The sequence below is a fragment of the Phacochoerus africanus genome, chromosome 1 (assembly GCF_016906955.1).
Source record: "Phacochoerus africanus isolate WHEZ1 chromosome 1, ROS_Pafr_v1, whole genome shotgun sequence".
Taxonomy (NCBI): Eukaryota; Metazoa; Chordata; class Mammalia; order Artiodactyla; family Suidae; genus Phacochoerus; species Phacochoerus africanus.
Genome location: NC_062544.1, coordinates 6,768,259 through 6,783,645, shown reverse-complemented (window position 1 = coordinate 6,783,645; position 15,387 = coordinate 6,768,259). Strand labels below are relative to the sequence as shown.

General features: G+C 44.4%; 1 protein-coding gene across 2 annotated transcripts in view; it reads left to right on the top strand.

Moving 5' to 3' along the window:
- SEMA5A (semaphorin 5A) overlaps positions 1-15,387 on the top strand; it is a 525,937-nt gene that overhangs the window by 335,070 nt on the left and 175,480 nt on the right. For both annotated transcript variants that reach the window (XM_047769187.1, XM_047769155.1), the window contains 2 exons: positions 10,636-10,734; positions 13,045-13,258. In XM_047769187.1, coding sequence (XP_047625143.1) covers positions 10,636-10,734; positions 13,045-13,258 — 313 coding nt within the window. The remainder of the gene's footprint in view (positions 1-10,635; positions 10,735-13,044; positions 13,259-15,387) is intronic.

Below are 15,387 nucleotides of genomic sequence, written 5' to 3'. Positions count from 1 at the left end.
GGTTTTGTAGATAGGTTCACTTGTGCCATATTTTAGATTCTACTATAAGTGATATCATGGGGTATTTGTCTTTCTCTTTCTGACTTGACTTAGTAGGAGACTCTCTAGCCGCCTCCATGTAGAAAGCACAGCAAGTTCTTGGATTAAGGCCTCCTGTCCTAGGGGTAAAAGCTGGGGAATCAGACATGCCTGCCTGGGGGAATGGGAAAAATGACTTTCTTTCTTCTGGCAAGATCCAGTGATGGGAGGCCCTGGCCTCTCTGGCCATGGTGCCCATGCCGGACTGTTCCCTCTGTCTGATGACGTCACTGGGCAATGTCTGATGGCCTCATTCTGCCCGGGCTTTCTTCTCCCTTTTACCTTTCCTATTTTCTTGCTTCTCTCTTCTTGTCTTCATCTTCCTTCTGGGACTTTGAAGCTTCCTTCTCTTCTTCCTTCCTTCTGGGGCTCTGACACACCCAGAGGCAGCAGCACTGTTCAGCTTTGGGAAACCCAGCAAAAGTCTTTGTTGCCACCTGCCTGTCTGAAGTTCTGTCTGGGAATATGTGTGGTTGGTGGCCCTGGGCCTGGGGGGGTGGCTGTGTCTCCTTCCCACTCCTAGGCCCTATCTGAACTTGTCCCCACCCGCCTTGCCCTCCCTCCCCTACGTCCCAGGACTTTCGTGTCCCCTCCCCTTGGGGTGCCTGACCACGTACACTGCATCCCTTCTCAGTAACCTTTTGTATTTCTGGGTCAGGCTGCATTGTAAGTATTCATCCCCTTCCCCTGAACTGGGAGCTGGGTCAGAGGGGGCCTTGTTGAGCCCAGGACACAGCCTGCAGTAGCTGTTCATCTACAGTCTAACGAGGCGGGGACAGTCAGCTGAGCCTTCACCGCTGCTGATGTTTGGGGCCAGTCACTCCTCCTACAGTCTGTCCTGTTCACTGTCAGTGTTTAGCAGTGTCCCTGGCCTCTACCCACGGGATGCCAGTAATTCTTCTCACCCATCATGACTTTGCCATACAGTGACTTGGTTGACAGTCCCAACTTTAATTCCTAAACAGTAAATGTAGTGGCAACTTAAACAATGTTTGTTTTGAATGTTGCTCTCCCTAAGAGTACCTTCGTATTTCATTTGGATCACACTTTTTTATTTCATAGCTTTTTTTTTTTTTTTTTTAAAAAAGCAACAATGAATCATCTTCTCTGTGGACTCAGTCTCCTGGTGGATGAAAGGAAAGCATTCAGTTGCTTAATCTAGGCGAGGTTTCCCCTGCTGATAGACTATGAGTTTATAATTTTGAAACAATCTGTGCGATAGCCTCATACTAGTAGATTATTTCTCCTTGGGGTGAAGAGTTGCTCCTGCTGAATCTGAATTGGTCCTTATTTTGCCTTAAACTGTGATCATTGGTCGTTTGGTCCTTAGAAATTAATCAAGTCGAAACCAGAGGACACACAGGGGAGGCCACCTTTCATGCTCATCAGGGATGCACCAAAGGGACAAATCATTATTTTACCGAATTGCGTTTTCCTGATACACAGAAAAGGAAATGAGTTAAACACATTGTCAAAGAAAATCATACCTTTTAAGTTCCCCATGTTTCTAATTTTAATGGGCCAAGAACAAACCTCCTTAATTATAAATCGATTTGAACCGTATTTGTGGATGGGATTTTTTTTTTTAAGATAAATATGTTAAAACAGATGAAGATGGAGTTTCCACTGTGGCATAATGGGATCGGCAGTGTCTCTGCAGCACTGGGATGCAGGTTCGATCCCTGGCCCAACACAGTGGGTTAAAGGATCCTACACTGCCATAGCTGTGTTAGAACTGCAGGTCAGATCTGGGATCCCTGGCCCAAGAACTCCATATGCCTTGGGGCGGCCAAAAAAGAGAAGAAGAGCAAAGAAAACAAACAACAACAGCAAGAAAACAGATGAAGATGAATTTCAAGCACCAATACATGAGAAAGGGTGCAGGTTCTCTTCAGTTGCATGATGTGCATTGATAAACTCACAGACGGTTTTGAAAAACCTATGTTTGGTTGAAAAAGAATTCAGTTTTGGAGTTCCCGTTGTGGCACAGTGGTTAATGAATCCGACTAGGAACCATGAGGTTGGGGGTTCGATCCCTGGCCTTGCTCAGTGGGTTAAGGATTCAGCGTTGCTGTGAGCTGTGGTGTAGGTCGAAGATGTGGCTCGGATCCCGAGTCGCTGTGGTTGTGGCGTAGGCCAGTGGCTACAGCTCAGATTCGACCCCTAGCCTTGGAACTCCATATGCCGTGGGAGCGGCCCAAGAAAAGGCAAAAAGACCAAAAAAAAAAAAAAAAGGAATTCAGTTTTATAGCAGAACCACACAGGATAAAATCCATGTGCACAAAATGATGCGATAGGTTTATGAAGGCATCGGCCTAGGCAGTGCCACAGAGCTGGTCCAGGGGCTCTTCATTCACTTTTGCACTTTTGAGCTTTCTCTTATTTAGCATCCTGCTTGCTTTCTTAAAGTGACACCTGGCACAGTGGCCATCAGAGACCTGAGCCCAGCTTCAGGGACACAGATGGAAAAGAAGCAAACAGCCCCTATGAAAAGGCGCAGCCAGCCAGGGGCTGGCCCCTGAACTCCGAATTCATCCAATCCCAGTTTTCCTGTTCTGACAGTTCCAGGGGCCAAGTCAGGAAACATTTCCGTAGAGTCCATTTCTCCCAAAGATGTACCATCGAGTTAGGGGGAATGAAATTTTAGCTCTTCTTAGCAGCCCTGCTTTTAGGAATCAGAATTCAATTATTTGATGCTTTTCTCAGTGCAATAGTAATATGAAAACTTACGCACAGAATCACAAAGTTTCCCTTCTCCCCGAGAGAAAAAGAAGCATGCAAAATGTGACATCTCAAAAATGAGAAAAATGCCAGCCATTTTGGCTGAGCTCATTTTTTTTTTTTTTCTACCCTAAGAAGCGTGGTCTGTGCTCCTGCACAGAATGTGCTTTACTGCAGAGCCAAGAATGCAAAGCGTGGATGAGGGGCTGGGGCTGCAGGCGTGGTGCTGTTGCCCACTCACTCCTCCTGGGAGAACATTCCTCCATGGGCTGCAGAGCAGGGCAGTCGAGAGCCGGCATAGTTGCTCCTGTTTCCCCGTGTTGCTGGGACTTCATGTGTCGTCCATTAAAATGACCATTTAGGGACTCGGGGGTCAAGAAAATGCTGGGGGCATTTTTAGCAGAGAAGGGAGGGTGAAGGCTGCTCTGAGCTCTGAGCTCTGTTTTGCTCACAATTGTCAGCTCACTTTGGAGAAAGGGGATGGATGACTTTGCCAGCGATGGCTTACACATGCCCTCCGTTGAGACAATGGGTGGGACATCTGTATTGTTTGTGGATTCAAAAGTAATTTTATCATAAAATCCGTTGTAATTCGTTTTTGAAACACTGTTTTAGAGGTTGGCTGCTAGAACTGTTCCAATGGGTTTTACGCAAATATTATTTTAAACCGAAAGAGTCAATTCTCTTATGATCTAACAAGAGCTCTTTGTGTGCTCGGGGTCACTGTGTCTACGCCAAAGCCTTCCCACCATGACCTTTGGGGACTTTGCAAAAGAAACGCAACGGGTTATCAAGGGAATGAAAGGGCTCTTTGATGCCTACAGTGTACTTTATAATTTCCCAAAGACTCTTGTTGGTGACCTCATTTCAGGGTGTTTAACACCAAGCTCCTAGATTTATTTTGCTAGTTAGTGGGAGGGTTTAGGTTAGAATCCAGCACTCCGTGTGTTGTTGCACCTGCTGTATCCTGTGCTCCTGCGCCGCAGCAGGTCAGGTTCTGCTCCTGGTCAGGTAAACACCACCTGAAGCGCAGAATTAAAACACGGCACCATCCTGCCTGGGAACTTGGTGATGTGGGGGGGCATGTTCATCCGGGTGCCAGTGTTTGGAAGCCTATAAGTTAAATCAGTGTGTGTAGCAGCTGAAAGTCTGCCTTTTTTCTGTATAATGGCTCCAAGAATGGAGGAGTCTTTAAGGTGAGATACCAACAACCTGTGCAGATGAATTTAGGTTTATAAAATTGAAGTTTCTGAACAGTTTCCCTGGTGAGTCAGCTCAGATGAAAACTGTCTCATTATGTAAATAACCTTCGATAGCATATTTTAATTTATTAATGCACTATTACATAACATATTTTAATACATCTTCCTATGCATGTATATATAACTATGTATTTATAGATATAGGCATAAATATCTCTATAATTGTGTATCTAAATATGGATCTAATAGTGTGTCTACATATTTATATAAAGGCTTCTATAATGTCTGTGCATATATACACATGTAAAATATACATCTCATACATAAGTGAATACATCTTACATATGTGTGACTATATTTAGAAATAAGATTTTATAAATATATGTCCATCTGATTGGATGGTACAGTTTTTCAAGACTTTCGTGGTATACATGCAGCCTAAAAGGCACCTACAATGACTCTAAATTGTTCTTCTGCATTCTGGATGCTCAGGACGGTATTGCATCATTAGGGAAAGACACACTGCTTTCAGCAGGAGGGCTGTCCATGCCCTCCTCCACCTGCCTCAGAGAAATGGGGGGGCGATGGCTGGGTGCTGCTGAGGCTTTTCCCCCGTCTACACAGTTAGGCTTTCTTCAAGCAGAACCACCCATTTGGGGGGAAAAATATGCGCCCACTAGGGCAACTCCAGTTCATTCATGAAGAAAATTGTCCAGAAGCACATGCTGTCACAGGCCCGGGCCCTTAGGTCCTTGAGAGATCAAACGGGCAGCGCAAGCGTCTCACCTGCAAGCTTTTTTGGGGAGTCAGCAACTGTGCATCTCAGTTATCAATTCAAGTAGGAACTGCTTCAAAGTCCAGGTTAGGTTGATGCACCTGCAGGATCACAAGCACAAGTGGGTTGTTTTAATGTTCAAGTGTGGATAGATGAGTCTCAGCAGCAGCAGCAGAAGCCGTTTGGTGGCAGCGGCTGGAGCCTTAGGAATGTGCACTGTGACTTCTTGGAAAATCAGAATTCATTAAGGCCCATTAGGCCATTTCCAAGGTACAGAAATGGGAGAAAGGAAACAAATCCTCAAGTGAGGTTCTTATCATGGACATTTAGATAAGCTAATTTAAAAGATAAACCTGAAATAAACCGTCCTAAAGGGACAGCTGCATTATAACTCCGTATGAAAACAGGTGGTCCAAGCAGTGCTTGTAGCCAGTTCAGAGGATCCGTGAAAAGGCTGTGTCCACAGCAGAGACTGACGCAGTGATTTACTGTGGATTTTCTGTAAGGGATTTTGGATGTGGGGTCACCAGCATGGGAAGATGCGGTGTTGTAGGGCCTGGCACTCAGGCTGTTTCCTGTCACTCTTAATTTTGACCCTCTGATTCCTGAATTTGTCTGCTGCTCAAAAGCCAAGTAACCTCCGCCTTCTTCCGTTTCTTTGTTTTCCATTCTGTTTTGCTTGGACTTGCCCCAATGTCTCATAAAAAAGTTTATCTTAAGGACATTTATTTGTTTAGGATTCATATCCAGTCTGTTTCTGGTAGGATCAGTTGAGCAGTTTGTGACTCTAAAGCATAAAGGAATTTTTAGGGCAGAGAAACAGGAAGGGGCCAGGCTGGGCTGTGCTGACCCAGACACTTGGATGGGTTCAGCTCTGGACAGATAAAGAAGAAACAGCCAGGTACCTCCTGCCTCCAGTGGTTCCTTGACACAGTGGGTGAGCGAAGCCCATCCAGCCTCACCTGATGAGACAGAGTGCCCCCCGCCCTCCTCCCTGGGCCCTCCGACCTTGCATGCCGGTACCCTTGTCAGGCCCCACCTATCATGAGCATCTGTGGCTTTCGTGGGGCTGAGGCTGCCTCCGTCCTCTTAGAGAGACGCCGCAGGCCTTCATGTCCAGGTGTCCTGGGCAATGATCTTCCTCCTTCCCACATCCGCACTCACCCTGGGGCAGCGATCCGGACACACGGGCACAGGTCATCCCTCCCAGGTGGCACAGCCTTCTCACAGGAGAGCGTCCGTCCGCTCCAGGGGCCCTGATGACCAGAACATGCTTCAGAAATTCTCTGTTCTTATCGAAATAACACCGTTCCCTCCCTCGTTTACTTTTTTCCAAGATTTATTTAGTTAGTTACTTTTCGGATAACCTGCTGGGTCTGTGCCTCTGCTCCGACGGTTGCGCATGCTGGTTTCCACATCCATCATCATCTTTCTAGTTCCTCACCCGGTTTGCTCTTACCCTTATTTTTATCACCTTTTGTCGTGGTTACCGCTGGTTTACTGTATCATGTTAGTTTCAGGTGTGCAGTACGGTGATTCCGTCGTAGATGCAGATAGATAGATAGAATCCTTTTCAGATTCTTTTCCATTCTAGATTATTCCAAGGTATTGAATACACTTCCCTGTGCTGCATATGCTACATAGTACATCCTTGTTGGTACCTATTTTATATATAGTATATTTTATGTAATATAGATTTCTACATTAACATATACAATATGTATATTATGTGTCAATATTTATTAATGCACAAATACACCATTAACATTTATTAATATATAAATATCTAATTAATTATATTGTGAACACATAATAATTAACATGCTATTAATATATATAACTATATATCAATATCAGCATATAATAATTAACATATTAATATAAATATATGTCAATATTAACATACAATAATACTATATTAACATATAATGATTAACATGTTATTAATATAATTATATCATTAACATATAATTAACATTAATATAATATATTAATATTAACATATAATTAACATGTTGATATATAAATATATCAATATTGACATGTAATAATGTTATATTAACATATAATGATTAGCATATGATTAATATATAATTAATCATATCATTAACATAATAACTAGCATTAATATACAATATATTGATATTAACATATAATTAACATATTGATATATAAATATATCAATATTGACATGTAATAATGCTATATTAACATATTATTAATACATCAATACACATAAACCTCTTCATTCCTCCCTCCCGGATCCCCTTTCCCCTTTGGTAACCCCAAGGTGGTTTCTGTGTCTGTGAGTCTGGTTCATCAAGCTGGCGATGAGCCTCCAGGAAGGGTTAAAGCCCCGCAGTCCTACTTTCACTCCGTCTTTCTCTGGGGAGCTCGAGATAAACACCGCATTTGTTATCTTGACTGTTTTCTCTTCCCATTATTGATCAGAGGCCCTGGCTGTTTCTTCCCTGGGTCTGTGGAACTCAGCCATGAACTCATGTCTTTTCAATGGGGATGATTCTCTTGGAATAACTTACCTTTGACAAAGTTCAAGTTGGTAAGACTGCCTCTATTTTGTGTGGGGCTTCTGCTTAAAAAAAAACAAAAAAAAAACAAAAAACAAAAAAACGAACAAACCACAAAACAAAACAAACGTTCATTTCATTTTGACTCATTCTGGACAGAGTCCTAAAAGCAGCAACGGAAAACAAACAAAATCCCCCCCTTCTCTCCACTGTGGGTAATTTTCTCTCATTCTTTATCGTGGTATCATTGTTGTGTCTACTTTGTCCGCTCCGGCCATCGAAGGCCCTCTCGGCCCCGTGCTAGCACTTCTGTTGTCCCCTTGGATGGGATCAAGTCTGGCGCCCATCCTGACCTTGAACCTGTCTCTGCAAAGTCTGTGCGCTTCTGCTCTTGGAGGTGCGCCTCCCTCCTCTGTGTTCTGGGTTCTCCAAGCGAGCGCTTCTAAAGCCTGGGAAGGGATAACGAGGTGCTTTTTTGGAAGTCTTGTTTTGTTCTTTCTCATTTGAACTCTCCTTCCCTTTCCCCAGTTATAAAAACAAAACAGAACAAGCGCAAAACAAGCCTCCCCATCTGGGGTACCTCTCTCAGTTACTGAATTTATGGCCTTCTGTTTACACTCATTTCTTGAATCTTCTAAGAGTTAACTTCCATCTCTCATTCTTTTTATTTTTTGAAGTGTCATCAGATTACGAGCCAATAGCAATTTGTTACTATTATTGTTAATAGTATTAATTAAATTCTCTGCCTTTGGTATTTCAATTTACAATTAGAAAGCAAATTCATAATTTTTTTTTTGTCTTTTTAGGGCTGAACCCACAGTATATAGAAATTACCAGGCTAGCGGTCAAATACAGAGCTGTAGCCACTGGTCTACACCACAGCCACAGCAACGCAAGATCTGAGCTGCATCTCTGACCTACACCACAGCTCACAGCAAGGCCAGATCCTTAACCCACTAGCAAGGCCAGGGATGGAACCTGCATCCTCATGGATCCTAGTCGGGTTTGTTAATCACCAAGCCAGGAGGGGAACTCTGCCAATTCAAATATTTGTAGCTCGTTTTACCTTCACAACTAGGTCATCCTGCAGGCTGAGTTTTGGCAAATCAGTATTTCCTGGGGACCAGGTTCCATTTCATTGAAGACAGTATTGCTGTGCCATTAAATCCAGATCCTTCTGATTTGGGCCCTGTGTCATTCAACCCATCCTGTCATCACGCCGCATCTTCTGAGTCTGGTTGGTTGGTCAGTCACTGCCACCTGTTCATTTGCTAGAGTCTGGCTGCACCCTCTCACACCTCATCATGGCCCAAGCAGGGAATAAGGAGGGAGTGATTACAGAAGTCTTACCTGTCTCCTCAACTGCCAGCTCCCACCTTTACCAGCTGCCACGTTGCTTCCCAAGTGGTCCTTCAGTAACAAATATCAGATCAAGTCAAAGCTGCTCACAGTGGAAGTTCTCGTTGGGGTTCAGCAGGTTACGAACCCAACTAGCATCCATGAGGACACAGGTTCGATCCCTGGCCTTGTTCAGTAGGTTAAGAATCTGGCATTTCGAGAGCTGTGGTGCAGGTCACAGATACGGCTCAGATAATGGTGTTGCTGTGGCTGTGGCGTAGGCCAGCAGCTACAGCTCTGATGCAACCCCTAGCCTGGGAATTTTCATATGCCGTGGGCGTGACCCTAAAAAGCAAAGCAAAACAAACAAACAAAAACTGTGTGCACTAAAAACATGTAATGGTCCCTTCACATTCAGAATAAAATGCGAATTCACTGGCATGGCATGCCTGGCCTGTGGCTGGCTCACCAGCTTACATGCTACCTCTTCTGTACATGATAAAACACCATGCTTTCGAAGTTCCCTGGTGGCTCAACAGGTTAAGGACCTGAAACACTGCTGTGACATAGGTTCCCTGGCTTGGGAACTTCTGCATGCTGCAGGTGAGGTCAAAAAAATAATAAAAAGAAAGCAAGCACTGTGCTTTCTCCCCTGCATGCCTCGGCACAGTCCATTCTCCCTGTTGGGAAGGCCTTTTCCCTCCTTTGCTCAGCAAAAACCTGCTAGTTTCAGGTTTCCTCCTCCAGGAAGCTTCACCAAATCCTGCTCTTCCTTTGAAACATCTCAGCCTGTCACCTCCTCCAGGAAGCCTTCCTGCACCCTCTCCCGTCCCCTCCCCACTGGACTTAGCAATACACCATTCTTCTCTGCTTCTTTATTAGAGCATGTGAACCACCCCATGTATTTGCATTTTGTGCTAAGGGCCTCGATGGTGACTTCTTCCGCTGTCTCTTCCAAAGGGTTTCTGATCAGTCACTGCTCGATGGCTGAATGAAGGAAGGAAGAGCTTTCTAACCAGAAGCCTGAGCACTACACCTCGGATTTCTATGCTCACTTCGCCACTGCAAAAAAAAAAAAATTAACTCTGGGTCATCCCTCAATATGTGGTTTCAACCCATGTGTTCCAAATACCCTTTACTTATTATGTTTTTACTTACCCATCCAAGAATCAAACATGTTTATAGATGCTTGCCAGGTGTGCAAGGCAGTTTGTGAACGTCCCGTCCAACTTCTTCTAGTCCGTAGTCAGAGTTTCACATGTGACCTTGGCCGTCGGAGAAGCATTCCCCGTGTTTTCTCAAGTTCCTGGGGCAGTTTTCCAAGACAGTTTCATGAGCAGCCTCTAAGAGTTAGTTTCCTTTATGTGTTTTCCTGATACGTGTTGGAGGCAATTTAGGGTTTGCACTGTTTTCAGATACAATTTAAAAGGGAACTACGTTCATCAAAAGATGACACAGACTTTGAGATTTTAACCGACCATCTATGTATCTATTTATCTTTGCAAATATTCTCTCTCTCTCTCTTTTTTTTTTTTTTTGCTTTTTAGGACCGTACCCGCGGCATATGGGGGATCTCAGGCTAAGGGGTGAATTGGAGTTATAGCTGCCAACCTAAGCCACAGCCACAGCAACTTGGGATCCGAGCTGCATCTTCAACCTACACAACACCTCACAGCAACGCTGGGTCCTTAACCCACTGAGCAAGGCCAGGGATCGAATCTGCAACCTCATGGTTCCTAGTTGGATTTGTTTCTGCTGCGCTGCGATGGGAACTCCTACAAATATTCTCTATTGAGCAAGTGTGCAGATAGAGAAAGTCAGACTCCTGAAGACTTTTGTTACTATTTTTTGGTTGATAACTGAGAGGTTTTGTTTGGTTGGGGGTTTTTTAGGGGTCAATTAATATGTAATTTAACTAGGTAAGATGTATTCATTTCCGTCCTCGCTTTTGTGATCAAGCTGCCTTAACACGTTTCCTGTGATGTCCTTTCAGGAGGAATGTCAGAACTACATCCGGGTACTGCTGGTGGGTGGCGACCGGTTATTCACCTGCGGCACCAACGCTTTCACGCCTGTCTGCACCAACCGCACGGTAAGGCTTCTCGTGGAGTTTTCACACATTTTAATACAGGGAAAAATCCGAACATTCTGTTAAAACCCTTGTTTTAAATGTGTTTCTGTTCTCCAAGAAGTTTCTTTTTAATTAAAAAAAAAAAAGGCTTGTCTCCAATTGAGTAAACATTGGATGCATTGATTTACTTCTAATCACATTATTATATAAAGACCTGGTAATAATTACAGCTTGTTGAATTACATTTAAATATACTTTCACGCTATTCCTACCAGCTTTTTTTTTTCCCCACTAATGACTTTAAACATAATCCTAAACATATTCTTTTTCCTTATTCTGCTTTATTGTAGGGATATGGTTGGGTATTAAAGTGACGTAAAATCAAAATCCAAATGAAGAGGATATCATTTACAAATTGGATAAGAAGCATGTCAAAAAATTAAAGTGGGAGTTCCCACCATGGCGTGGTGGGTTGGGGAGCCGGTGTTGTCTCTGCTGAGGCGGAGCTCGATCCCCAGCCCAGGGCAGTAGATGAAGGATTCTGAGTTGCTGCAGCTGAGACATGGGTTATAGCTGTGGCTCAGATTCCCTCTCTGGCCCAGGGAAGTCCATAGGCTGTGGATGTGGCCAAAAAGAAAAGAAAAGCAAATGAAAAAACCAAACGGAAATGTAGGAAAATAAAATTATAACTCCTTCTTTCTCTTTTAACCTGACATTATTGACAGGGGAATTTTCAGCATCCATGTCTTATATGTGTAAAATTGCAGGGTTTTTGGAGCACGCGTATCATCTTCCTAATTTGGGATATTATTTTCAGCTTCCTCAGGGAACATAATGAAGAAATATCATTATGCTAATTTCCTGGTGACACCATTTCACTCAAAACCTGAATCTATTGTCTTCTTTTACTATTCATTATTTTCAAATTAGCATTCAGGTTTTGGAAATAAAGGGAGGAGGATAATGATAAGAAGTGATGCTCAGTATTCCCACCGTGGTTCAGCGGGTTAAGAATCCTACTGTAGTGGGTTGGGTCCCTGGGGAGGCTCGGGTTCGATCCCTGGCCCGGCGTAGTGGGTTAAAGGACCTGACGTTGCGGCGGCTGTGGTGTAGGTCGCAGCTGCAGCTCCGTTTCACTCCCTGGTGCAGGACCTTCCCTATGCAGCAGGTGCAGCCATTAAAAAAAAAGAGTGGTGCTCACAGAGAGATCCCTGGGTACCACGGTCTGCTCTCCGCACATGACAACAGCCCCGTCGCTTCACCCTCACACCTGCTCCACGTGGGCTTATCCTTTGGGTCACCATTTTATCAAAGAAGAGTCTGAGGCTTAGCGTTTAAGTCGCTTACCCAGGGCTGCAGATCTAATAGAACAGGCAGTGTATCTGAGCCCCCTTGCGTGGCCCCTCTGCTCTCTTAGCTCTCAGGTAGGAGGACAGAAACCAAGGGAGTGGAGAGTCCCTCACCATCCAAAGAACCTTTTCTCAGTCAGGGACTGTTTGGCTTTTCAAATGCTGGATTCCAACCAGGTGACTGCAGGCCTCTGAGTTGTCTCTCTGAAAACTCAAAACTAAAACCTTGGAAACGTGGGCTCCAGTGGTGCTAAATATTTATACATCCTTACCCATGCACACAGGTTAGGGCTAGTCATAATATTTTGATTCGCTCTTATTGATAAAATTGTACCTCATTTTTTACTGCAGATGTTATTTCTATAAATACTGAAGTTGGTTTTTTAATTACAGTGGAAAGATCTGTCCTGCCCATGCATTATAAATAGAAGTCAAAGACAATAATCTGACTTCTTACTTTGTGCATATGCAATAACCTGAGGTTCAATACCTCTCAAAGGATGGTGAGAAAGATTGGTAGCTTCTCTCTCTCTCTCTTTTTTTTTTTTTTTTTTACTTTTTATGGCCGCACCTGCAGCGTATGGAAATTCCCGGGCCAGGGATTGAATCTGAGCTGCAGCCGCAGGCCTGCACCACAACCACAGCAACACTGGATGCAAGGCGCATCTGTGACCTACACCTCAGCTTATGACAATGCTGGATCCTTGACCCACTGAGCAAGGCCAGGGATCAAACCAGCATCCTCAGAGGGACAACATCAGGTCCTTAACCTGCTGAGCTGCAACAGGAACTCCCGATTGGCACAGTCTCTGACAGTGACCACAGCGTGCTGTTTTCATCCAAGTCAGAATGCAAACGCGTGTCCTGTCTTAGCCTGAGCCCCAGAGCGTGTCCATGCTTCATTTACCTTTTAGGTGCATAAAATCCACCAACACGATGAAAGGGTTCCACGGGGGATAACTGTTTTCTCTATCTTGTCCAGCTGAGTAACCTGACAGAGATCCACGATCAGATCAGCGGCATGGCCCGCTGTCCCTACAGCCCCCAGCACAATTCCACGGCCCTCCTCACGGCCGGCGGGGAGCTCTATGCTGCGACGGCCATGGATTTCCCGGGGCGCGATCCCGCCATTTACCGAAGTCTGGGCATCTTACCTCCTCTGCGCACTGCCCAGTACAACTCCAAGTGGCTCAACGGTAAGTCCAGTCATCGCCCCACGTTCCCCTCTCTCTTGTCTGGTTACCGGGTGCTCCCAAGTAAACTGCCACAGTTTCTAAAACACAAAGCACCAATGTATTCATTTTCTAAAGAAATCAAAATGTCACTTGTTTTGTACTTGGGCATGGACTGGCATCATATTGACTCTTTGCCAATTAGGCAGAAGCAGGATGTCCTCAACGCTGTAGGACATGATAATAGGACTAATGGTGACATGGACCTTCATCAGACTGAAGCTGTTTTTTTTTTTAGAGCATTTTTTGAAGTTTTAGGACATTTTTTTTATTTTTTTGCTTTATTTATTTATTTATTTTTTCTTTCAGGGCTGCACCTGCAGCAGATGGACGTTCCCAGGCTAGGGGTCAAATCAGAGCTGTGGCTGCCGGCCTACACCACAGCTCACGTAATGCCAGATCCTTAACCCACTGAGCGAGGCCCGGGATCGAACCCGCATCCTCGCGGATCCCACTTGGGTTCATACGTCACTGAGCCGCAACGGGATCCCCCTGAAGTTTAGGAACTTTGATGTTATGTCCAAGATGACTGTAGCTTCATGTGCATTCTTTCTTCATCTTATACATCTAAAAAGAGAAGCGAAGAGCATGTCATGAAATGGACTGACCGCTCTGTAGAAGAAGGTGTTTGACCGCAGGCTGCTCTAAATAGCTTGACCAATTTTTTTGTTCAAAAAGGGTGTTAAGTCACATAACTAGAAGGTTGGGGAGATGTCTTCAGCATTACTCACTTCAACGGCTCAAAAGTTAATAAAGACCCCCAGTCCTGTCCCCACTCCCGGTGCCCCCCAAAATCTATCCAGTTGGTTCAGGTGAGCTCTGCCCATGGGTGCAAAGTCGCTGCTGCAGTTTCAGGTACCGCATCCGGATGTGACACTATCCAGTGGAAGAAGAACCATGCTCCTTGTCTTTTTTTTTTTTTTTTAAAGAAATCGGAAACTTAGAGACAGTGTCCTTTGAATCCTGGACTAGACTTTGGTCACTTGCTTCCCAAACAAATAGAAAGTGATTCAAACCACCCACATTGAGGTTAAAGTTGGCTAAGTACTGAGATGTACCAGCTGAAATTCAGCCCTCTGTCTACTCTGTGTTCATGTGTAAATGTGTTTATACACACACACACACACAGTGTGATGGGCAGATATAAGAATCCTATGTAATCCATTCCCTCAAGCTTTTATTTCATAGTTTGCACAAAGATGAAATCTTGTAATTGCCATGATAATATTTCCTGTCTTGAGCTTTCAAGTTCTCCAAAGATGGCCTGGCCTTTCACCAAGGAAAAGCTAAAAGCTTAATTGTCGGACCAGCGTTTCTCAGCCTCAGCACTATTGGTGTTCAGGACCAGATCCTTCTTTGCTGGGGGAGGGGGTTGGTCCCGATTACGGTAGGATGGTTAGCCCTAAGCATCCTTGGCTTACACCCACTAGATGCCATAGCCTGCCCCCCACTCCTCAAGTTGTGACAACAAGAAACTTTTCCAGAAGTTGCCAAACATCCCCTGGGGAAAATCCTTGCTTCTCCCTGAGACCCGCTGGTTTAGAGTGATCACTTATGCCTGTTCATGTGATGTGCGTATTTACACATGATTGTTTAGTCAAAGCAACCACCAGAGGTTGCCTTTAAAAGGGTCCTTTGTAGCAAAGGGAGTGTCCTCAGCCCGTTTCTTTGAATGACTCTGAATGCTTTCTCTTTTTTTAAGATTTTTTTTTTTTTTATCATAGTTGATTTACAGTGTTTTGTCAGGTTCTGCTGTATGACCCTGAAATGCTTTCAAAGGGCGACGTGAATTGTTCTCCCAAAGCGAAGCAGTCCCTCAGTTCCCTCTGTGGAGCTGTCTCAGCTGAACCCTTCGACTCTCTGTGGAAGGCCTCCTTTCCACCTTGCAGCTTTCATCTGTATAGTTTAAAGTTCTTTCTGTTCGTCCGTTGATTTTTACTGGCCACGCACATTTTCCAGTTAAAAGTCAAAATGCTGCTTCCCCAGCTGCAAGCTCTTTAATTTGAGTTTGATGAAAGCAAGGCAAAACGTCATTAGGAGCAGTTTCTCTTTTCTCTTCCCTGAAATAACACCCCGCCGAATATCTTGGAAAA